This window comes from Erithacus rubecula, assembly GCF_903797595.1.
Source record: "Erithacus rubecula genome assembly, chromosome: 13".
Lineage (NCBI taxonomy): Eukaryota > Metazoa > Chordata > Aves > Passeriformes > Muscicapidae > Erithacus > Erithacus rubecula.
In genome coordinates this window covers 20,160,607-20,184,403 of record NC_136665.1, presented here as the reverse complement: position 1 = coordinate 20,184,403, position 23,797 = coordinate 20,160,607, and the positions used below count along the sequence as shown (strand labels likewise).

The 23,797-nt window shown below is 47.0% G+C and overlaps 1 protein-coding gene across 9 annotated transcripts in view; it reads left to right on the top strand.

Moving 5' to 3' along the window:
- TMCC1 (transmembrane and coiled-coil domain family 1) overlaps positions 1 to 19,913 on the top strand; it is a 59,294-nt gene extending 39,381 nt beyond the window's left edge. For 8 of the 9 annotated variants that reach the window (XM_079316975.1, XM_079316974.1, XM_079316969.1 and 5 more), the window contains 3 exons: positions 6,240 to 7,174; positions 13,407 to 13,542; positions 15,785 to 19,913. In XM_079316975.1, coding sequence (XP_079173101.1) covers positions 6,240 to 7,174; positions 13,407 to 13,542; positions 15,785 to 16,099 — 1,386 coding nt within the window. In that variant the 3' untranslated portion in view covers positions 16,100 to 19,913. Of the gene's footprint in view, positions 1 to 5,351; positions 5,446 to 6,239; positions 7,175 to 13,406; positions 13,543 to 15,784 lie in introns of those variants that run through there. The other variant, XM_079316972.1, reaches the window with a different exon arrangement.
- Positions 19,914 to 23,797: the final 3,884 nt, after the last annotated feature.

Genomic DNA, 23,797 nt, shown 5'->3' with positions numbered 1-23,797 from the left:
AATTTGAGGCCAAGAAGGTGATATCTTTGGCAACAATGCTTTTTCTAAAAGGGATTAAAGGAGCTGTAGACAACCTCTTAAGGGAGATGTTAAACTGCATTGTGTCAGTCCCTTCTGTCTCTGGGATGTCAGTAAGTACTTATAGGCCAAGCTGGTGCCTGGTCCCACACGTTCCAGTCCTGCTGGAGGGAACAGCTTGTGCAGGTGCCTGAAGCACTGCTGGGAAGGGGGGAGGTCACCCCAAGAGGGGCCAGGGAGCCCTGGAGTTAAGCAGGGGGAACATGTGGAGCCCACTGAGCTCCCTGTGCTGACAGCAAGGTGCTGTGGGGGAAGCATCGGTGACCAGCAATTGCCTGTGCTGACAAGGTTTCTCTGGAGCTCCCCTGTGGAAGGTGCAGTGTTGGTTGTGACAGAAGCTGCCTCTGGTACAGCATGGTGCCGTGTGGCAGCAGCATCTTTCATCCTTGCTCCCAACACCAGTGAGGGTTGCACCTGAATACTGGTCTGCTTTGGGAAGAAGAATTTCTGCTGCTGACAGCTCTGAGGAAAAGACAGCGACTGTTTTACAGCTAAACTATTTCTGGCTCTTGATGTGGCGCATGAAGTCACATCTCCATTTCATACTGAATTAGGTACAAGGCCATGGGCAAGTCACCCTGCAGCTGGCTTTACAAATCCCAGCTTGTGGTTGAGGATTTGTATGTGTGCCTCGGGCCATTGCTTGCGGGATGCTGCTCTTGGCACCAATGCCAAGGGAAGTAGTCCCAGGTCACCTTTCCCTGCAGTGCTGTTCCTGCTGTCTGTCTTGGGCCTGTGGTGACCCACCTTTGGGAGACAGTGAGAGCATCCACAAGCACCTGATCACTTGGTTCCCAGTGAGCTCGCACCTTGGCTCTGGAGGGAGCTGCTGTCCTGTCTGTCCCCAGGCTGTGCCAGGGCAGGGTGAGGCAGGAGCTGCTTGGCTTGCATGCTCCTAAAGAAAGGGAATGCCCAACTGTACGCATGGCACTCAGCATGTGTGAAATGTTGCCCCTTTGTGGTTGCCCACAGCTCTTGTGCCCCCTCCCCTCTCTGCAGAGGAGGCCTGTGGGGCTCTGGCTTGACAGATGTACCATTAGTGCATTCCTGCTGCAGCAATCATCACTCATGACTATTTAACTACTGTGAGTAAGGTGGAAAGTCATTTCCTCTTGATGTTACAGTGTTGGGTCCCTGCTAAAGCTGTTGTCTGAGGCAGGCATTGTACTGGAATTTTTAATTGGATCTTTTTCAGGGTAATTTTTCATTTTTTATTTTCTCACTTTTTTTTTTTTTACCCATAACCATGGTAATCTTCCCACCATTTTGAGGGTTAATTACCCATAGGCAAAGGATGCATAACTTTCAGAAACCCACATTTTATAATCTAGACAGTGAGCTGTGCTGTGAAAAACACACAGCAAGACTTCCTTGAACTATCCATCTGTTTGTGTGCTTTCCTTCGCCAGGTTTAATTTGGATTTGGATTTAGGAGCATGCTAGAGACAGCTCAGAACAGTTGCTGTTAAGGATGACTATAGGTTGCTGTGGGTGAGTAGCTGCAGCCTCTTAAAAAGCAAAGCTGCTGCAGCTTCTGAAGATTCAGTCGGTCAATACAGTGTTGCAGGATAACTGCAGTGTGTAACAAGAAATCACACTTTGACCTGTTCTTTGTTTTTCTTTTTTCTTTTTCTAGACAGTAAAGCCAACGCAGATGTTTTGTAGAGCAGGAGCATATATGCACCCTGAGCACTTGCAGAGAGAAGGTGGATTCATAGGTGAATCCACATGAATGAGGAGTTGTCTCTAGGGATGGTTCAGTGCAGCAGTATTTAGATCCTCTGTCTGTATTTACATGAGAGATGAATGAACAGAAATATTCTCCCTTACATATGTTGTTGCACAGGATTTGCAATCCTAGAAATATGAAACTATAAATAAATAGTGACCCATAAAGTTAGTGGTACCAGATGTGTGGCAGTGCTGCAGCAGATGGACAGATCCGCAATGTAGGATGTGGAAGTAGTATCTGGGAGATACTCAAAAGCTTTCTGGACATGGTCCTGAGCAACTGGCTCGTGGTGGCCCTGCCTGAACAGGGAGTTGGACCAGGTGAACTCCAGAGGTCCCTTCCAACCCTAACTGATCTGTGATTCAGTAAGAACCTTTAAAAAGCAAAGTATTAGAAAAAAAAAAGGCTCTTAATTCTCAATCAGCTGTAGGTCACAAAGAGCTTATTGCATCACCCAAGTGGGTGAGGCAGGGGAGTCTGTGACATTGTCTGTTTGCTCTGGGACCTGTGGTAGGCTGTGCCATGTACAGTGACTGTTGGATGCAGAGGAACAGGGTGCTGACTGCTCATGAGACAGTGGGGCTGGTGCCACCTTGACCTGCGTGTTTCAAGAGTCACGTGCTGCAGGTGGCTTGCAGGGAGGTGACTTGTGGCTGTTGATGGCATTTAATCTATTATGTTAAGGGTACCTCATAGTAATTTGTGATGTTTAAGTATCTCTTCATTGTACCTGCTGGGGATTCGGTGTGTGTTTATTCAAATGTGCACTTAGGTGTTCTAATGCAGATGCAGCAGAGTGGGGCCTGGGGGGACTGTTACTCTGCAGAAGTGGTCAGGCACAGGGAATGGTGGGGTTCTTTCTGCCGTGTGATTTTTATTTCCTGTAAGGCATTAATTAGAGATCTTACTAACAAACCAACTCTCTTGTAACTGTTACCAGATATTTTGAGTCTCTGCTTCTGTGCCTGCCTGAGGCTGGAGACCATCTGTCCACCTAGTGTGGAGGGGTTGGCCAAGTCCCTGTGCCCATCCCTGCACCTGCCATGCTAATGATGCTGCTAATGAGTGGTATTTCCAAACAGGAAGTCTAAAACCTGTTACTTTCTATGAGTCTCATAGATTTTTCTGCCTGTATTGCCTTCAGCACAGTGGGAAAAGGAAGCAAAACACTTGAATGTTTTCATGGTTAGTTTTAGCTGCCAGTCAGGTGTGCAGTCACTGGGGAGGTGATTAACCCAGGCACCTCAGGTGCTGTTAGCCCCTTTCTGGGGCTGTGCAGTCTTGCTCTGAGCTCCCCTGTCTCACTTTGCCCTCTATGTGCTTATTGTAAGTATCACAACAATTCTCAGTTACACTTTTGAAGCTCCAGGCTTCACAAGGAGAGGGAGAAGGAAGCAGGAGTGCAGCAGGCTTGCTCTGAAAGCTGCTGTTTGCTTAGGCCAGCTGCCCTGAGTGTTTAAAAACAACAATCCATCTTCTTGGTGAATGGTCGGTACATACTTTTAGTGGATGAGTTTTAGGAGGGTGAAATACCTTTAAAGGAATTGCTGTATTTAATCTTCAGCAGCACCAAAGACAGAATCATGAGGTGGTTTTTTGGGCTGTGTGCTGCAGGGAAGAGACATTGGAAAGCTTGTATTGGAGGGAAAGTCTGAGAGCATTAGCAATAGAGAATTTGGTAAGATCTTGAGAGAGAGAAAGCATAAGGCCCTCACATGATTTCATCTGGTTTGTGGCGTAATGCCATAGCAGTTCTCAGTGTACCTACTGGTGGGAGGACACACAGCTCCCCTTAACTGGACTGTCAATATAATGGAAAATTATATTGCAAGCGAGATTGACTTTTGAATTGTAACCTCTATTCTTATACAAGCATCAATCATTATAGTATTTAATTTACCAGTATCTTTTCAGGACAGATTGACCATCATCTGAGATTGAATAATATGTCATCACCATCTCCCAGGGACCCAGTCTGTGCTGAGTCTTCCCTTTACAAAGCCTTGTTGATATGGACAAAATACTTAAAATTATCTCTGTTCTGTTCTAGAGCTGCACTTTGCACAGCCTTTTCCTTTTGAATTGGAAAGAACCCTCTTTGTTATTTCATGGTAATATCCACACAGCTGGTAATTATAAAGCAATTATCCCAACATGGTTCATTCTATTCCAGTTCATTTTCTACCACAGGTGTACAAAGATAATCTGGGTAGATTTGCTGAAGTTGGTGGACTTTAAAAGCAGGGGAAGAGAAAATTTCTACCAATTTTTTCTCTTCCAAAACTTGTGAAAGGAAAAGTATGCTATTAGTATAATTTATTGTAATTATCCATACACATAGACCAAACCTGAAGTAAATTAAGCTGATAGAAACTCTTTACTGCAAAGTAATGTTGAAGCCCCAGTAGTTCTGTGACACTTATCTGTGCAGATTTCAGCTCAGAATCTCTGACCTGCAAAGAACTGGTGATGAGCAGTTGTTTGGTTCTGGGATACCAGGTCAGTCCCATGTTCACTTGCCCAGAAAAAAAAATCAATTATGGGGGAAAAAAACGTTATATTAAATTAATTTGTGGAAGTTTTGCATCAAAACTGTGGATCTTTCTTGTTTTCTTCATCTGCCATTAAGTACTAAAGTATCCTTGTTTTGGAGGAGGCAGAGATTGTTAAGAATGGATTGAGAAGGCCTTGGTTGATAGGCAGTTAACAGTAATATTGTCCTGGTGTGCTGCACACACTGTGCTGGGCTGCTCTTGGGCTGGCTGCTGTTGGCAGAGCTGCTCTGTGCCATGGGTGCTGGTGATGCTCCATGCCAGGCATGCTCTGCACAGCCACGCTCTTGGTGTTCGCCTAGACCAGAGGGAGAAATCTGGTCACTGACAGCCCTGGAAAAATGCCAGTGAAATTACGATATCTTTACAAATGTGTATTACTTCCAAGTGCATGTCCCTACATCTCAGAGACAGCATGTTCTCTGCGTAGTACCGATATCATGCATGGTGTTGGTCCTGCTGATTAATATAATTCTTAGCACCAGTTTTCCATTGATCTATCCAGAGCTCCGGGGTTTCTACAACTAAACCGTCTTAAGAGAGCACTTGATATTTCACTAGTCACAACAGACTGAGAAACTATGTTCTGTGGTTTCCAGCAGCTGAACTCCTCTGGAAAATGAATCAATTGCTTTCCCAGTTTCTGGTTTTCCTGTTGATGGGATAATGAACTGAGACCCTCAGGGTTATGGGAAGGAAGGAGCCTGGCTGACCCCCGGCGCCAGCCACTGTTGCAGCTTGTGGGGTTTTTTACGTTAAATACGGAACGATGAATCGAGAAAGAGGGTACAGTTAGCTGGAACAGCACTTTTTGTTTTGTAAAGCGCATTTTCACAAACACGGGCACGTTTGTGCGTCTGGACAGTGGCTGCGGGTCGCAGCTGGCAGCTGCTGCAGCGGAAGGACCGGGGAAGGCGGGGCAGCGCTCGGGGCCGCCTTGGTTTGACGCTCGGGAATGGAGACTCCGGGCCCGGCGAGGCCTCCCCGCCGCGAGGGGGCGGTTGGGGCCGGGCCGGGCACCGAGAGCGGGCGGCGGCGGGAGCCATGCACGGAGAGCGGGCGCTGCTGCCCCGTCGGGACAAGGTAGGGCGGGCAGCCGCGGCCGTTCCGCCGCGCAGGACCCACCGTGTCCCGGCCGGGGCTGGCCGCGTCCGGAGCGCGCTGGGCTCCAGGGAGGAGTGCCCGGCTCCGCAGCGGCCGCACCTGCCTTCCCGCTCCTTGCCGGGTTCGCGGCGGGTCCTTGGCGGCTTGGATTGCCTTGAAACAGCCTTTAACTTTTTTTTTTTTCCGTAACTGCGGCTTGTCCTTTGAAACTCGCTATTTTCTTGCTGCTCGGAGACACCTGCTCGCAGGGTTTGCCGCGGCAAGGCGTGCATTGGAGTGCCCCTCAGCTCCGTTTGCTATTAAAAGCACTGACCGTAGTAGATCGTTTGTAGGTTTTGCTGTTGCTGCTGTTCAAACAGGTGAAGTGCTAGGAATGACTCGAGTGTGCTGTACACTTAAACCGCGTGGCTTATGCTCTCAGTTACCTTCTTGGTCTCTTCACTCTCTAGCTATTGAGCCCCTGCCCTTTTACTGATAGCTTGGAGTGATTGGTCTGCCAAGCTGGGGTGCCCTGCTGCACATTTGTGCTTGAGTTTTGAATTGTTTGAGGCGGTTGGGTCAAGTATGAGAGCTTTGGGGTTTTTTTCAAGTTATTGCTGGATGTCTGTAAAATATAGGAAACTCTCTTGATTGGTACTGCCCCCTGGACAGCTGAAAAAAGGTACATTTTTTCACAATTATATCCATTTGCCAAGTTGGTTGGCATAAAGAAGGAAAGCTTTTCTGATGGTGAAATTGCTGAGTAGCACTCATGCTTCTCTCTCTCTGTGTAGATTGAGCGACTAGAAGTCAGCAGCTTGGCGCAGAGCTCCAGTGCCGTGGCCTCCAGCACTGATGGCAGCATCAACGCAGACTCTGTTGATGGGACCCCAGATCCGCAGCGGACAAAAGTGGCCATCACACACCTGCAGCAGAAGATACTGAAACTGACAGAGCAGATCAAAATTGAGCAAACAGCCCGTGATGACAACGTGGCAGAGTACCTGAAATTGGCCAACAATGCAGACAAGCAGCAGAGTGCCCGCATTAAGCAAGTGTTTGAGAAGAAAAATCAAAAGTCAGCTCAGACCATCTTGCAGCTGCAGAAGAAACTGGAACATTACCACCGAAAGCTGCGAGAGATTGAACAGAACGGGATCCCTCGGCAGCCAAAGGATGTCTTCAGGGATATGCATCAGGGTTTGAAAGACGTTGGAGCAAAAGTCACGGGCTTCAGTGAGGGAGTGGTAGACAGTGTAAAAGGTGGGCTTTCCAGTTTCTCCCAGGCCACACATTCAGCAGCAGGAGCTGTGGTTTCCAAACCCCGGGAGATTGCCTCCCTTATAAGAAACAAGTTTGGGAGTGCAGACAACATTGCTAATCTGAAAGACTCATTAGAAGAAGGCCAGGAAGATGGGACAGGAGGCAAGGCTCTAGGTGTTATTCAGAACTTCCAGTCAAGCCCAAAATATGGCAGTGAAGAGGATTGCTCCAGTGCCACATCAGGCTCAGTGGGAGCCAACAGCACAACAGGAGGCCCTGTGGGAGCTTCCAGCTCCAAAACAAACACTCTGGATATGCAGAGCTCAGGGTTTGATGCAATACTGCACGAGATTCAAGAAATCCGAGAGACACAGGCAAGACTGGAAGAATCATTTGAGGACCTTAAGGTTCGCTACCAGAGGGATTACACGTTGATCATGCAGACCCTGCAGGAGGAGCGCTACAGGTAAGTGCTGGGGTGCTTCCTGTGGCAGTCCAGTGCTGTGCTTGCAAGGCACCAGAGCTGGGGATGGCAGTGCTTGGCAGGCTGTTCCCAGCAGCCTGACTCAAATGCATTGTTCTCTGCTCTTCTCGGCACTTTTCTTTCCCAGTTCTGCCTTTTATAAATATTGCTGTCTTGCTGCTCACCTTCCTCTCTGTACAAGAAAGGGATTGTAAGAAAGTGATTGTCAAAGTGTTTTCAAGATAAAAAGTGAAGCTGAAGAGGTCTAATAAGGTGTCCCAAACCCAGGGGTACATTGGTGCATTTCTGTTATCAGACAGTGCTTTGCTGTGCAAAAAATCCTGAAAATGTTTGGATCAAAGCAAAGGACAGGGAGCTAATATGGACATGGCTTGACCCTGCCTTATTCAACACTCAGATCCATATCTACCAGCGAAAGAAACATTCCAGCTTTCTTCAGGTTCTCTAAAAACACGTGATTTTGCCCATGTGCCAAAACTTAGATATCCCTTCCCTTCTCTGCTCAACCCACAGTGGCAGCACTCAGGGAAATGAAGTTGAATCAAATGTGAGATACTGACAGAGCTCTTGTCATGGAGATTATAGGGCTCTGGAAGCAGGTAACCCATGTTTCCATCTGCCTTCCCCTCACTGGAAGGAATGGAAAGATGGAGCAATTGCTGCAGTACTGCTGACCCCTGATGAAGTCACAGGAGAGAGGTGACAGTGGCTTCAGTAAGGCAGCCTGGCCAGCTGCCCCCACCTCCCTGCTGAGGAAAGCTGCCTGTGGAGAGGTGCTGAGGGAATACTTGCTTTTCCTTGCTGCGTGGGAGAGGCTCTGCCCTGTGCTGTTAAGCAGAACACCTGACATCCTCCCCCTCACATGCTGGGAGCAAGGGCTTGACTCCAGGCTCTGGAGGGAATAGTTACTAGCTGCCCTTCTGCAGGCATTCAAGACAGGATTCTTAAACTGGAAATAACAAATGCAAGGCCCAAGCCCTCGCTTTGGTGAAGGAAAGCAGGCTGTTGTCATGAGGTTCTTTATCGTCTTCATGACTTTCAGGATGAAAACACAACCTGAAAGGCACAGCAGAGCTGCTGGGGTTTTGTACAGGCTTGCTGAAGTGCCCTGTGCCACTTGCTGCACTGGTTTGTGCAGCGTAACATGGAGTTGCCCTACAGCTCTTTAGACATGCTGATGCCAAATCATTGGAAAAACTCTGGAAAAGGCTAGCCTGCTGGGATCTGGTAGAGACAGCAGGCTCTCAATGTGCCTTGCAGAGCTTGGGCAAACAAAGCCAGGCCAACACCACTTTCTAATCCCGCTTTGCAACAATCAGCAGTTTGACTGAAACCAGCCATCAGCACAGCCTTTGGTTCCTAGTGCCTCATTGTTATCAGGTCATCCTAGAGCGAGTGGAGCTGGATCTTCTGCTGCGCAGCAGAGAGCTGCTGTTGTCTGTTGCTGTGTAGGTTGTTGTTTCACACGTACAGCAGCAGCCATTCATGGTGGAATGCTAAATGCAAGCATGGCACAGCTGAAGGAGTGGCCTGAAAGTACAATAGCAGACCTGATGAGCGCTGTCAGCTAAACGAGCTGCTTGGGGCCAGCACCTCTGAGCAAGGTTCACACAGGTCCCATATTAGCACACCATGAATTCGTATTGGTCATGTGCTGTTCACAGCCCATCTGCTTTGCAGAGCACTCCCTGAGGTCAGCCCAGACCCCAGCCACGTACCAATGCTGCTTGGAGTGAAAAGCAGGAAGAATCTGCATTTGGCTTATAAAAGCTTAAGGTAGTAATTTAGACCTGTCATTTGGAATGTTGATGCAAATTAATTAAAGGTGTGACCTTTAAAGAGGACCAGTTAAACCACACTGAGTGCCCTGGTGTGTGTGGGTAACTGCGTGATCAGCAAGAGCTCATGGGTTAATCACAGTTAAATGATTACGTGACTGTAGAAATATAGATTCTTGTTTTTATGACTTCTGTATTTTGAACTCTCACAATGATAAAAGCCAACATCACCTTAGAAGTGGAAAGTGACGTGATATATCCAAAGGCAGGGAGGGGTTGCACCTGTTCCTCCAACTGGAACCCCTCTTGCTCCTCAGCTTCCTTCAGAAAAAAAAATAAAAGGGAAAGGAGGTTGTGGTTTGATGCTGACAGGCTGGGGATTCAGATTAATCATATCTGGCTTTAAAAGTTGTAAATACCTTCTAATTCTACTGTTTATGGGAAGCTTTCAAAAATAAACATAGAGTTGAACTGGAGCTTAAAAGTTTTTGGAGAAGCCTTTTGCTGGTCACGTGATACTGAGTGTTTGCATTGTACCTGGAAGCAGGAACAAAGAACAGGCCATTTTCTCACCTGGTCTTTGTCCATTTCCTCTTTCTTAGATCATCTACTATTTTGCAGGTTCTGATCCCTTTTTTCCCCCTTGTGTTTGTGCAGTTTCTGTTTATCAGCCATGATAAACACAGGTTTTCCATCTCCTCCCTCTCCTCTCTCTGCGTCCCGGTCTGGTCTGTCATTCCATGTGGCTCCCGGTTTGCTAACCCTGGAGTCTGAGGCAGGACTTGCCTGTCCAGTTGCTCCAGTTCTCCCAGCCTGGCAGCACCTTGGTGAGGCCAGGGTGGGCTGTGCTGCCCTGCACGTGCATGGCTCTGCTCTGCTGGGGCTGAGCCACTGAGGAAGGAAAAGTCTGAAGGCACTTGGCCATCATTGTTTTCTTCTGCAGTGGGAGCAGGTGCTGAAATGGCTTTTGCTTATCTCATTATTGGGAGGTGGCAGTTGTTTATTGATACAAGCAGGGACTTTCTGTGCTATTGAGACTGAAATTAAGTTCCTGCTGAGTATTTTCATCTTGCTTGTCCCTTTAAGAACCTGTTTGTACATGGCAAAATCATAAACTCACATATTTGGAGTGTGGCCAGTCTAAGGTTTTGGGTTTCTTCCCAAGCCTGACAGCCTTAGAGCATTTAGGTCTCCCATGCTCCTGTCAGAAGGAATCCTTCAGCCAAAAGGCTAATCACTTGTGCTTCCAACTGTGTGGGTTTTGATGCAGTCTAATTGTCACACTTCAGTCTGTCCTCATGACGTGTTTTAAAACAGATCAAAGGAGCTAAACCTGGGAGGTTTGGGAGGGCTGGCAAGGCTGCTCTAAAGTGCTGCCGGGCAATGGAGGCAGCATGTTGGGCCAAGCTGATGCTCAGCCAGTCAGGACAGCAGCAAAACATCCCTGCAGAGCTGTCTGTCCTCCTGCAGGGAGGCTGGGAGCTGGGAATCCAGGGATGTGTGCGGGTGTCTGCACCAGCTCATGCTCGCTCTATCCTTCTTGGTAGAAGATGTGCAGCGTACTACAACTAAATACTGGTTTCGGTTGTTTACTCCACTACCGGAAGCAGTGAGTTCAGTAGCATAAAGATATATTTAATGACAAAGTTCACATGAAGGTTTATATGACGTAGCTATAAAAAGAAAAAAGGTCCATCTTGAGAGACATCTGAAGGCAGGTACTAAACTTCATTCGGGCTACTGCAGATGTCTTAGTTTGATCAGAGTTTCCTGACTCACCATAGCACTGAGTGCAGATCAAATATCTTTTTGTATCACATCCCTCTCTTCCATATGCTGTGTTAGCTCTGTTTTGCAGCTATTACTTTAAAATGCCTTAAAGCTTTTTAAAAAAATGAGATAGTCATAACTGTGTTTCTGAGGCTTTTTCAGGTTTTCCCGATTCCCACGCAGTGAGCCTCAGAAAACGTGTGGAAATCCTACATGGCTATTCAAAATGAAGTGTTCCCATATCCCACACTTGAGCCAAGCACCCCAGCTGTTCACTGTGTCCATAGGAGCAGCTCTGATGATCTCTGTGATACTTGTGACAGGCAGCATTGGTTTGATGCACAGAGAAGTTTCTGGGCTGGAGCCTGTTCTTTTAATGAGAAATTTTACATTTTAACTAGTAACAAAATAGTTCTTGAATTCCAAAGAGGCATTTTCCATACATGAAGTAAAGTGGGATTTGGTTATTCAGGGCACTGTTATATTCACAGACAAGTTTAGTTTTTTGAATAGGTCCTGGCACTCATGAGTTAGAGGGATGTATTTCATCTTAACCCTCTTGACAGGTAGCCTATCCCTTTTACTTCTGTAATACTCCCACTTGAATGCAAACCAGCTTTCAACAGGGAGACCCTGATTCTGGGCCCTGCAAGTCACATAAACCCCTCCTTGCTTTTTAAATTTGAACACCAACAGAAAGCAGCTGGAAAAAAATAATTTTCTAAATTGTAGATATTGGGACAAGAAGTGAAAAGAAGCTGAATGGAGGGTGTGTAATTTCAAAAATAAGTTAGGGTAGGATAGTGGTAGCAAGTGTGTGTTTTTTTAAACAACCCAATTCTAGTAGTTTTCTGACACAGTAAGTTCTAGAAGCGCAGGTGGTTCCTGGATGCAAACTAAAGCAGTTCTGGGGTTTAGCAGGGACTGAAGTGTGGGTTGCCAACCATGTGGCTATTCTGCAGTCTGCAGGGCAGGAAGATTAGAGCCAACCCTTCTGCTAATCATGTTATGTTTAAATTCTTACCTATACAGATTAGCAGGGTTTCCTTATGTTTCCTGTAGATTGAGGTAGTTTTGAAGTTATTAAAATACAATTGTTTCTTGTTAGACAACAGGATTTAAGCTGCTTGGCAACAGGTGCTTTATGAAAGGCGTTTATGTGAAAGAGGTTAAAAAAACCATGCTATATTCACAAATGCTTAAGTTACTTTTTGTATAATAGAAACACTAGTAAATTTTGTAATATAGAAACAAATTAATATATTTCAAGTAATTGATGCTGCCTTTGGGGCTTGGAGTGGGTTTAGTTGTGATTTTTTTGGTTGTTGGCAAGTTGTTGTTGGTTTTAAATTGTGTGAGAACAAAGGGCAATATTTATTATCAGGGCTCCTTCTTCATTAGCTGTTCTTCACATGGCCATTCCCTTGTGAGTCTTGGGAAACCAGTCCTCTGGTGTGTCCTGGCAGAGCTCTCTGAGCTGAGCCATGGCAGCTGGTTGTCTTGGTCTCACTGCTGGTTGACCACGTGCCTTTTACTGCTGCAAACTGTCATGCTGTGTCTGACTCCTCCTTAGCTCAAAGCAACATTGCATTGGGAACATCCATGAAAATTCTTTTCATACTTGTCTATTAAAAACAAAACCCAAGACTGTTTTTAAAGGCTAGCTTTTGACTACAGATTCTGAAACACCAGAAAAAATCTTGAAAATCACCGAGAAGCAGGGTTTGTGTCTTAGTTTCAGAACTTGCAATTAAATTCTTCATTCTAGATAAATATTGCATATTTATCTTGTGGTTTTTTAAATTCAGTGGAGTCAGAAGAAAACCAAAATTTAAACAAGGAATTATGTCTCTGGTTAATTCCTTAGAAATGTCTTGGTTATTAGTATCAAGATTCAGATGATAAGGATTCTGTGGCAATCTTTTTCCATCTGTTATAGTGAGTAGACAGTGGAAATCAGAGTGGAAAAGCCCAGTGGCCTTTGTTACCATCAGAGCTACCATTTCAATTAATTTGAAACTCTCATAGGGAGAAGCAAAATTTTATCTCAGAATTGTTGTAACTCAGCTTTTTTGAGCAACCCTCTTCTTCAGGACTGCTCCTGGTCCATTCACCAGGAACAAACGGAAAAATAAGCCTGCAGGTTAGTAATTCATGTGTCCTTACAAATAATATGATGGTATTTACTTGTTAAGTTGCATCATTCGTGGGAGATAAAGGAAAAACAAATCAAAGATCCATGTGACCTCATGCAGAGATCAGCTAACAGCCTTATCTCTGAGGCATCGGTCACATGTCATTTCTATGTCACTTTTATGCCCATTACTGTTCCGAATGTAGATGAAAATGCTTAAGAGTTTGTGGTATTAGAAGGGAACTGTTTGGTTTACACAGAAGTTTGGTGAATACTTCATTCTATTCTCATTCTCTCCTCGATTTCCTGCATCACTCAACAGTTACCATGTAATGGTGTGCACAGAGTCTACCTGGTAGAAAGAAGTAATTCCCAGCAAGGGGGCCTTGGTGCTAGAGCGTGCTGTGTGCTGACTGAGGCAGCCGTGCTGGGTTCAGTACACAGGCCACGCTGTTCATTGCTTGGTTGTCACTGCTGCATTTTGCCATCCTCTTCTCATTAAAGCCGTTGTACCATGTGTTGTCATTTCTAGATGTGAAAGACTTGAAGAGCAGTTAAATGACCTGACTGAGCTCCATCAGAATGAGATCCTCAATTTAAAACAGGAGCTGGCCAGCATGGAGGAAAAGATTGCCTATCAGTCTTACGAGCGAGCCCGGGACATCCAGGTGGGTGGCAGAAGCAGGGACCCAAGTCCTGCCCTTTGCCTGCTCATTCAGGAACTCACTCCCTTTTGAAGTACACCTGCGCTTCAGTATTTGATTTTAATCCTTGTAGTTTTATTGCTACACTGCTGCATTCCAAAAGGTCCCTCTCTGACCTGTGGGTATCTCTCTAGGTAACCTTCTCTGTAAGCAGGACTGTGCCCCACACAGAGGGAACCTGGTGCTCAGCTGGAGCAGGGCAGGAGCCAGAGCCCACTCTTTGTGCAGGCCTTTGTATTAGACACTCAGTGGGCCATGACCCAAACACTTCTTTTACAGTCGGGTTCCCAGTACACAGGCCCTGGGCTGTGGTTCTGTGTCACTAATTTTACAGCAATGGTCACACAGATTTGAGGAAAAATGGTTTTGTGTGTGCACTGCATTGACTCAGGAAACAGTTCTTTCTGTTGACTTTGAAGAAACAAGGAGGTGTTTCTAAAAGTTTCTTTTAGTATGTATAAAAGGCTGTGAAACAGACATCTTGAAGTTGGAGACTCTTCTACAAAGCAAAGCAGCTGCTGACCCTTACAGAGAAAAGCCTATTCAAAAACAAGTCGCTTGACTATTTTTTAAGTACTTGCTGTGGTAATTTTAACAGAAATCTCAGTTCTGATTGCTGATGGGAGATATTTGTAGTGTGAGCAGAGAGTTGTAGATTAAGAGTTTTCCCTTTTTCCTCCGAGGGACTTCAGCCAGGTGATTTCCTCTGGAGACCAAGCAGACTGTCCTGTTCTCACACGAGCTGCAACTCCTGTTGTCAAACGTTCTTCCTGGTCACTGCTGTTTGGGGCAGCTGAGCAATTCTGCCCTGTGCTTTCAGGAGTCTTAACCGAGGAGAAGCCCTCATGTTTCATTGTCCCCCACAGACATGATGCAATGAGAAATGTAACAGGTGACAATGACCTTTAAGTTAAATTTAATCAGTGTCTGTGGACAGTGGTACAATGGCCCCTGGCAGTGTAAACAGGAGGGTCTCCCTTGGGGGAGTGTTACAATGGTCAGGTTTTGTTTTCCTCTCTAAATTCGCATAGCAGGAAGATTGAATTGAAGTGGGGATTTCTCAACGGCTTTTGTTAACCTTCATTTTTTGATTCAGCGCTTTTAGTGTAAACTTAAAAGTTGGGACAGCCTATTTCTCAGCGCTGCTGGGGAAAAGGGAAGTATTAATTTTTTTGTATGAAAAGCTACTTAAGAACATGGGCTGATGTTGCAGAGGAACAGTCCTGGTTCCATTTTTTGATGATCAGTCTGGGAAGGACTGCTGCAGACATGTGTATCATATTTGCAGTTGGCCTGTGTGTCTGGAAAAAGTGACTCTGAGGGAAGATTAGTGGAATTATTATAACTTGGTATCTTCAAGAGCAGAAATTTGTCTTGGTGTTAATTGCCTGAAAACCTCTCTCCTCCCTAGCCCCCTGTGTTGCATGTCACTGGTGTTTTAAGGCAGGTTGGGTTGGTCCAGTTGGGGTTCAGCCCAGTGAAAAGGTCTGACAAATCCCCCTGAGTCAGTGGGGCTTTAGAGAGGTGGATTTGTGCACTATGGTCTTTCCCTTCCACCTCCTTTTGTTTTGCCTCTTCCTGTAGGCAGTTCCATAAATCTCATGCTTCTTTCCCTTCTAGCTGTTTGTCCCCAGCCCTCACAGAGTCAGCTGGAACTGTGCCAGTGCCACAGCTTGCTGCAGTCTGGAGAAGCTCTTCTTCCTTCAATGGCAGCTGTGCAGGTGCCCCTCAGACCTTTCCCTGAGCTCACAGCACACAAAGCAAGCAGAATGCAGCTGAGCCTTTGGTAGTTATTTTTTCTGCAAAGGGGTCAGATAAGCACAAGTGACTGCAAGGAAGGTGGTGGAAGTTGAGGTTCTGGGCATGCACATCCCAGAGAAGGGTGAAGATTTCTGACTAGGCACTGCACCTTTGTCCCCTGAGTGGCCTCTTGGACCCAAAGTTGACGTGACCAGGTGGCAGGGTTTCCCAGCCTGGCATCTCCGTATCAAGCCTTCAGGATATGGTGTATTGCAGACTGCAGTGCCCAGTCAGCAAGGGGCTTCTCGCCCTGGATGTGGGGAATGGCACTGCTTCCTCTGCTCCCACTGCAGCCAGGAGCTCTGTGTGTGAGCAGTGGGAGGCTGGGATGGTGGTCCTGTCCTGGCCTGGTTGGTGAGGTCACAGCTGTGAACTGGAGTGACCCAGCATGTGCTCTTGCCCACAGGAGGCACTGGAAGCCTGCCAGACGCGCATCTCCAAGATGGAGCTGCAGCAGCAGCAGCAGCAAGTTGTGCAGTTGGAGGGGCTGGAGAATGCCACGGCCAGGAACCTGCTGGGGAAGTTCATCAACATCTTGCTGGCTGTCATGGCTGTCCTCCTTGTCTTTGTCTCCACCGTGGCCAACTGCGTCGTGCCCCTGATGAAGACTCGCAACAGGACGTTCAGCACTTTATTTATAGTGGTTTTCATTGCCTTTTTGTGGAAGCACTGGGATGCCATCGCCGGCTACTTGGAACGATTCTTGTCTCCCCCCAGATGATGGTGGCAGGAATGGGCTGCGCTGCTCCCTCCTGGCGCTCTCGGTGAGCAAGTGTGGCCAAGATTAGTCAGCAGCTACTCCGCTGAAGTTTTAAAGTGTCCGAGTGAATTTGTTTACATTTAGAATAACGTTTTTTCTCTGCAAGATGCATTGCAATAGTATTTTTTAGATTTTATTCAAGAACTCTTTTGGCGAGAATCCTGGATAATTTTTATGTAGCATGGTTCTCTTTGGATGCAAATCTTAAGATTCTTTAAAGTGTACAAAAGAAATGAATAAAATACAGAAATTTGGAGCATACCAATGGGCAATTTAAATTCTGGCTTGAACTACTGTACTAAACCTGTCAGGAAGAAGAGAACGTGGTTAGCTTAAGATGAGCAAAGCTCAATCTAGTGCGCAGCGTTGAATGATGGTACCACAGCAAACCTGTAACACTAAACTTTACTGTGAAGTCTGCTCACATTCCATGTCCAAGTGTATGCGTTGAGTGTTTTCTTTCCTTAACAAAAGAAAAACAACATGTGGATCCCTCTCCCAGCTCAGCATCTGGGTTTGCCATTTGTGCTAACCTGACTTCAGTAACTTTGTGTAAGGCTGGCTAACTTGGCTGATCATATGGAGTGGAAGCCTCATGCCATACACGTGCACAGTAACTGCGCAGTTGTGCTACAGTATTTTGAAGTAGTCCTTGAAATACTTATCTTTAAGCAGAAGCCCTTGGTCGCACTTTTAAGGTTTTTTTTAATATATATGTATTCACAATTTTAAAAAAATCCAAACAGCATACTTGAAGAGTGTAATACTCAAACTCTCAGTGCTTCCTTATTGTTTCTAATAGGATTTTTTATTATTATTATTATAATTATTATTATTGGGGGTTTTTTTGGAAGGGGTTGGGAGGGTCATTACTTTTTTTTCTTTCAAATAAAAAGTGATGTTTTTAAATGAAGAAATGCGTGAATAATTGTGAGCCGTCTTGTCCTGAAGCAGTTCTGAGGAGGGCAGAGAGTAGTTTCTAGTGTCAGCCTGTCCAATGCAGCACTATCCATATGCCATCTGTCTGTCCTCCTGAACATAAAGATGCAGCATCATGGAAAACATCTGTCTTCTCCACACCTTTTTATCATGCAGGGCTTTTTTTCTTTTTCCAGATGTGAAGGATGGTATGTTTATATTTTTTATTTGCATGTCATCTCTCATTCCTGGCCTCAGGATAGGAGCAAGGAATTTCTGTTCATCTCTTCCTAGAGACAAGACAGGTTCTTTTGAGGAAAGAAATACTGACTCAACGGTCCATGTAACAGAATGGTTATCTCAAAAATAGTTCTAATTTACAAAAAAAAAAAGCCTGAAAAGTTAAACCAAAGTTTTCCTCCTGTCAGGCTCTGGTAAGGTTGTGCTCTGTGATGTGCCATCCTCTTCGCAGCCACAGTGGCCAGCCCTTGGTGCAAACACTCTTGCAAATCTCTAAAGGGAATGTCAGTTTGAAATGTAACCCCAAGTTCTCACAATGTGCCATTGCTGGTGGCCTGTTGGTGCAGGCAGGCAGCCCTCAAGTCCAAGGAATCTGCGTTCAGTGTGTGCTGGTTTTTAACTGCTGTCCCTTTCACCATAACAGTGCCAAGATTCATCTTTTGTCTTTGTGAAATCTAAAAACGGACTCCAGGATTCTGTCAAAACCATTTCTAGTGTTTAGTTAGGTCTTACTGTTTTCCTTCTTTCCAGGATCAACTTCTGTCTAGGAATCAGATGTTGCCCAAGTGACCTAAACCAGCTGAAATCATACATAGGCATGTATGAGACATGTTGAACATACATATGTGCACATGGGCATTGTGCTATGATGCAGATTCCGGGTTCTGAGAAATTCCCTCAAACAAGGTTAATACCTCGAGTGTTTTCTGATTGCCAGCAAAGGCAAGCCCTCCACTGTCCGACCATCCTTCTTCCTCCAGGGGTTCTTTTCTTCAGTAGTCACAAGAAACTCAGGTGCCCTTCCCCCAGTGATCCCAGTACACCTCTCTGTAACCATGTGTGCTAATCTACCCCTGTCCTGATTAAAACACAGATTGCCATTTGCAGCTGACTCAAGCCAAACTGCTTGTGCTTTCTGCAGTGCCACAGCCAGAGCAGAGGTGCGTGGCCATTCCCTCCCTCCCTCGTCCCCGGCTCCAGTGAGGCTCTTCTCTAGTGACTCACATTCCTTGGGTAACTGTCAGCTTCCCATTATGCAGGTTTTGTCAGAAACAAATGTGTGAATAACAGTAGGAACTGATTTGGTGCATAACTGAAATGCTTTGTTGCCTTTTTTTCTGAAACCTGGCCTTTGTACCTCTTTTTCTCAGTCTTGTTCACACAAGAATTGCTTAAAGTAGGTTTTTATGTGGTCAAATCAGGAAGGATTTAAAAGCTAGTGGCTCTGGACACTTACTATTTAAGGAAGTGTTTGTCCCTCTTCTTTATATCCCAATTTTGTTTATTGTCTCAACTCTGTCATATTCAGTAAATACCATTTGCTAGCTTGCCAGAAGGTGCAGGCTTAATAAAAACTGACATCTTGGAACTCTTTGGCCATATACATATGGGTCTGGACAAAGGGTCTGTCTCTTTCTCTCTCAACGGTTTCTTCCATTCCACAAAACTGTCTGCAGTAACATCATGTATGATGCTGCATCCACTTCTCATATCCTAACACAACTGCCATGTGTTTTGCCTTTTGCACTAGCAGAAAGTTTTGGGGTTTTCCTCCCTCATCAATTTGAAAGTCTGTGATGATTTCTGATAGCTTAATGATGATGTTGTTGGAAATGTGATTCTAGCTTTAAAGCTCTCTTTCCTTGTACATGGTTGTGTTTGCTTTCCTGATGGAGTGTTTCTGGATGATGCATAGACAGCTTCCACTGTGGATATGAGTGCGTGTGTGAGTACCTTTAATAGTCTCCCTTTGTAGATAAAAATTTTTTAGTGACCATCTCTGAGTTGCAGAATGTTTCCCAAAACATTTTATATTCAGAGTCGAAGCGATTCAGAAATTGCTTAGATGTCTTTAGTACACACTGCCTTGGCACATAAAAAGGGAAAAATATAATGGACTGTGTAAGTTCCAAGAGCAGCACCTCCTCATTAACACTGGAGGGTTCAAGTGAAGTTCATCTGTTTCCCCCATTTCCTTCAATATAAAGAAGAAAGAAAATCTTAATGCAAAGGAATTTACTTTCAAAAATTGGATAAAGTTCTTTTTTCTCTCAGCCTTATTAGTTTAGTTCAATGATACTCAGCATGCTCCCAGCAGTTACTCTATTGGTTCATTTCAATCCTATGCCTGCTTAGGTGGGATCAGATTAACTGTTGGTTTACGTGTGTGTTACACTGGGACAGGAAAGCACTGTCTGTCAGCTTTGAAAATATGCATTTTTTTAATGAGAAAAAGAAAAGTCATTATAACAAAAGAAGCCAAGCTACTAAGGGTTCAAGACTGGGTAGTTTTGCCAGTTTTTAAGTGAATTCTGAAAGTGGCTAAAGAGTTACAAACCCTGTGTGTCTGTGTTGTGTATGCCAGGTGGTATAGTTGTAGGCAATTGACTTAGCTGTAAGTGTGTTTTAAAAGTGTAAAAAAATAAACATAAAAACTCACTTGCACGGGTTGAAAAGTACAGAAATGACACTTGTGAACGTAACACTGTAGTTTATAGATCTTAAGCTGCTAATTGTTGAGAGAGATTTACATTTGTCTTGTCTGATTGTCGCAGATTTATCTGTGGCACTTTTACTGTATATAAAAAACTTTAAATAAAGACCTCAGCTATTAACACTGGACTAGTCTGGATCTTTCCAGATGCAGGGGCAGGGGGAGGGAGGTGCTGTCATGGAGAAGAAGAGGGGTGTGCCAAAACTGCTGAGCCCTAAGAGCTCAAAATGTGAGCAAGTTTTCCATAGCTCTGATTGTCAGACTTTATCCTGCACAGGATATCAGCCACACACCACTAGGATAGAAAAAAATAATCTGATGTCAGTGTCTGGTCTTTGCAGATAGAGGAAAGGAGCAGCAGCATTGCATTCGTCCTCAGTGATCCCTTCCAGCCCCCTTGTGCCTGGGACAGCCTCTGGTAGGGTCCCCACAGGCTTGTGCATCCCAGTGTCTGTGCCTGCCTCCTGCCACACTGGCTCAGTTTGCAGGTGGGTGCAGTCAGGTGACATGACTTACCCGAGAAGTGCCTGTCTCAGAAGGACCAGAAGTGTCTCCTGTATTTTCCCACCGCTGGTCTTGTCCTGGACGAGAAGGGCCCTTGCTTCTGTGGACTTTGTCCTTAAGGGATTTCAGGGCCCACTCTGTGTGAGCTGCATGTTCAGAGGCAGGTGCAATTGTAGCATCAGCCATGTGTCTCAGAGAGCTTGTGATGGAGCAGTTCCAGCCAGGCCTGCTCAGCTTGGATGAGGAAGGCTGCAGCTGGAAGGACAGCACTTCTTAGCAGAAAGCTCCCTCTCCCTGAGCGGAGGCAAGAGACTGCAGAATGTTGGTTGGGCCACTGCTCCTAAAGAGAGGTATTTTGGCTACCATGTTTCATAGAAGAATTTCTGAATACTTTATTATTTGTACAAACTGGAAGTGAGCAGATTCCTCACTGGTGTGGAGGAGATACTCTCCAAGTTGTTCTTATTTTTTGGTCATGTGGTATTGGGAACAAAGAACCAAGAAGAGAATGGAAACAACATTTTAAGGAGAAAGGTACCGAGTCCTCTGTGTTTTCACAGAGATGCAAGTACTGTAAAACCAGCAAGAGATCGGAAAGCAAAAGCAGCTGTTTGCAGGATTTTCCCCTCTGTAATCTCCTCACAACCAGAATGCAAATTCCAGCAGTTTATGGATAAAGGAAGTGCATGGTGCTGCTTCCTTAGAGCTGTCTGGCTCAGGATGGGACACAGCTGTGAGGGTAAATGGTTCTGCATTCTTTTGGGGTGGTCACCAGAGAGGTGCTGGCTGTGGCTCAGGACCAGAAGGGGGGCATGATGACCAAAGGTGAAAGCATTGGCCTTCTACTCCCATGTCAACATCCTTAATCTGATAATTTAGGGGATTGGGTGGTGTGACTCAGTATTTTGGTTAGTCTGTGGGAAGTGGTTCAATAGCTCCACCCAGGTCCTGGGGAACAAACAGGGATATGGCAAGGGTACAGCTATGCTGGGGTGCAGCAGTGAAGGTGAGGAATTGGCTGATGTTTCTCACTAGAGCAGTCATTCTCCCTGGCTAAATAATACCATGCTCAGGTGTTAGTAGTGGAAATTTTTGCAAACAGCCAGCTCCCTACCACAAATTACCCATCCTCAAGTTGTTCCTTAAACACCAAATGCACTGGTGATAGTGTTAGTGAGTGGTTCATCAGCCTCGGTGGATCCTCCCCCACTGACTGGAGTTAGAAATAGGAAGAGGGATCTCTGCAGTCTGCATTAGCATGAAATAGAACTTCCCAGGGCAAACCAGCTGTGCTGAGTGGCTTGTACTGTTGCCAGATCCCCTCTGAATTTAGTAATGAGAGTCACCTCATATGTCTTCTCTGCCTTTGTACCAGCCTTGTGCCAACCCTGGCCAAAGAGGAAAAAATAAGTAATACTGCTTGAAGAGAAAGGCCAGAGCAGGGAAGATGCAGTGTGTTTTCACACTGCTTTCCTCCTCCTCCTCAGTGCAGCTGTTTGTGTAGCCCTGCCTACCTTCTGCTGATACTCTCCTTGCTTTGTCTGAAGGCATTCAAAGGTTCCTCCACTACACAAAAAACAGCATTCTCAGATTGGGGTCACCTATCAGACCTCTGTTGTGACAGCCTGAGGACACCTCTGGCTCCCATTCATTGTTTGAAGAACACTATTATGCCTAATCCTAGTTGTGATCTGTAGGGAGGAGGACCCCTGAGAGCTGTCTGGCCAGGACAGAGAAGCAGAGGAGTGTGACACCACACTGCTGTACCTGGTCAGTCAGCTCCTCAATTCCACCCAATTCTGGCACTGCTGACACACCTGCACATCACCGACGTGCTTCCCCAGTCCCTGAAGGTGAGCAGGAGCTCTGGGCCAAGCATCTCCCGCTCCCCCTCAGCTCTGCTGAACGCGGCCCTGGAGGGGATGGTGCCGACGCAATGAGCAGACTCAGGGGAGGCGGCTGCTTGGTTTGCTCTGGGAAAGAGCTGTGACCAGAAAATATGTCTCATCCTTGTCTCAGGCACACCTTGAGAACTGAATGGGATCTTTTACAAATTGACATCCTGCTTACCTGAGCAAAGGATCTGAGAAGAGAACAGGGATTTTATGAGGAGCAGGTGACGTTTCACTGATGGACTGACCACTCCTCAGCAGAAGACATCTTCAAAAAAGCAGCATCCCTCGACTCTCTTGATTGTTGTTTTGCACATCTTGAAGTAGTTACGATCCTTGTGACAAGTAGAATAGCCCTGTCCTACACTGCTCAGGAATTTGGGGTATGTTCCTCAAAAAAAATGTTTCTTTGAAACATAATTTGCTCATTTCTGACCAGCTCTCCTCTTCATTGGGCCCCTCGGCATTTCCCTCCAGCTTTGGGAACAGACGGAGTGGCTATCAGCCGGCATCCCCTCGGTGCCGTCCGTGGCTTTCCCAGCTGGCAAAGGCCGATTGTTGCTGGGAGCGGCCGCACTGGCCCAGCCGGGGCCGGGTGCACCGAGCCGGGCCAGGGGTGCCAGGGGCCGGGGCTCCCGCAGCTCAGGCGGGGCCCGCTCCCGGCCTGCGGGGCACGCAGACAAATCCTGCCCCTTTGTGAAGTTACAGGGATGGGGTCTGGACGAGCTGATGGAAACCCTTTTGATCTCGGAATTACCGGAGAGGCCCTGACGGCTCCGAGCCGAGCGACCCGCGCGGGCCCCGCCGCGCCCTGAGGGGACTCGCGCCCCCTCGGCTCTGGCGCCGCCTAGCGGCGCTGCTTGGCGCTGCACGCGCGCCGCCCGCGGTCTCCGGCGACCCCTGGCGGCCGCGTGCGCGCAGCGCCGCGGGACCCTGGGTCCGTGTCCGAGCGGCTGCCCCGAGCACTGGCGAGCCTTTTCGAGCCCTGCCGAGCACTGGCGAGCCTTTCCGAGCCCTGCCGAGCACGGCCGAGCCTTTCCGAGCCCCGTCGGCCCCCGCTGTGCCCCCGCTGTGTCCCTGCACCCCGCGGGGCCGGGCTGCGCCCGGCAGTGTCGGGAAGGTGCCCGAAGCCGTTCCCGTGGGAGCGGGCACCGGGAGCGGGGCCGCGGGCACGGCTCAGCCCGCCCGCTGCGAGCGTCCCCGGCTCTGCCCCGACTGCCCGGGCTGCCGCCCCCGGAGCAGCGGTGTGCAGCGGCAGGCGCCGTGGGGATCCGGAGCTGCTCGGTGATGCCAACACCCCCGGGGCATCCCGGGCGCACAAACGGCCCCGCTCCATCGCCGGGCCGCGGGCAGCAGCTGCAGCAGCACACCAAAGTCCCTGCACTGGTTCTGTTGGGCACGACCCCTCTCCCCCACGGTTAAGCATCACTACAGCAGTAACTCAGCGCTTTACTGCTCGGATCCGGTCCTGTAGCGTGCTCAGATGAGGAAGAGCCTCTCTCTGCTCAGGCTTTGGGTCCCTCTCTCCGTCCTGCACAGAGCCGCCCGGCCCGCACTCAGCTGCCTTGTCTGCCTGCAGAGGGAATGTGCAGACACAGCTCTGCAATGCCT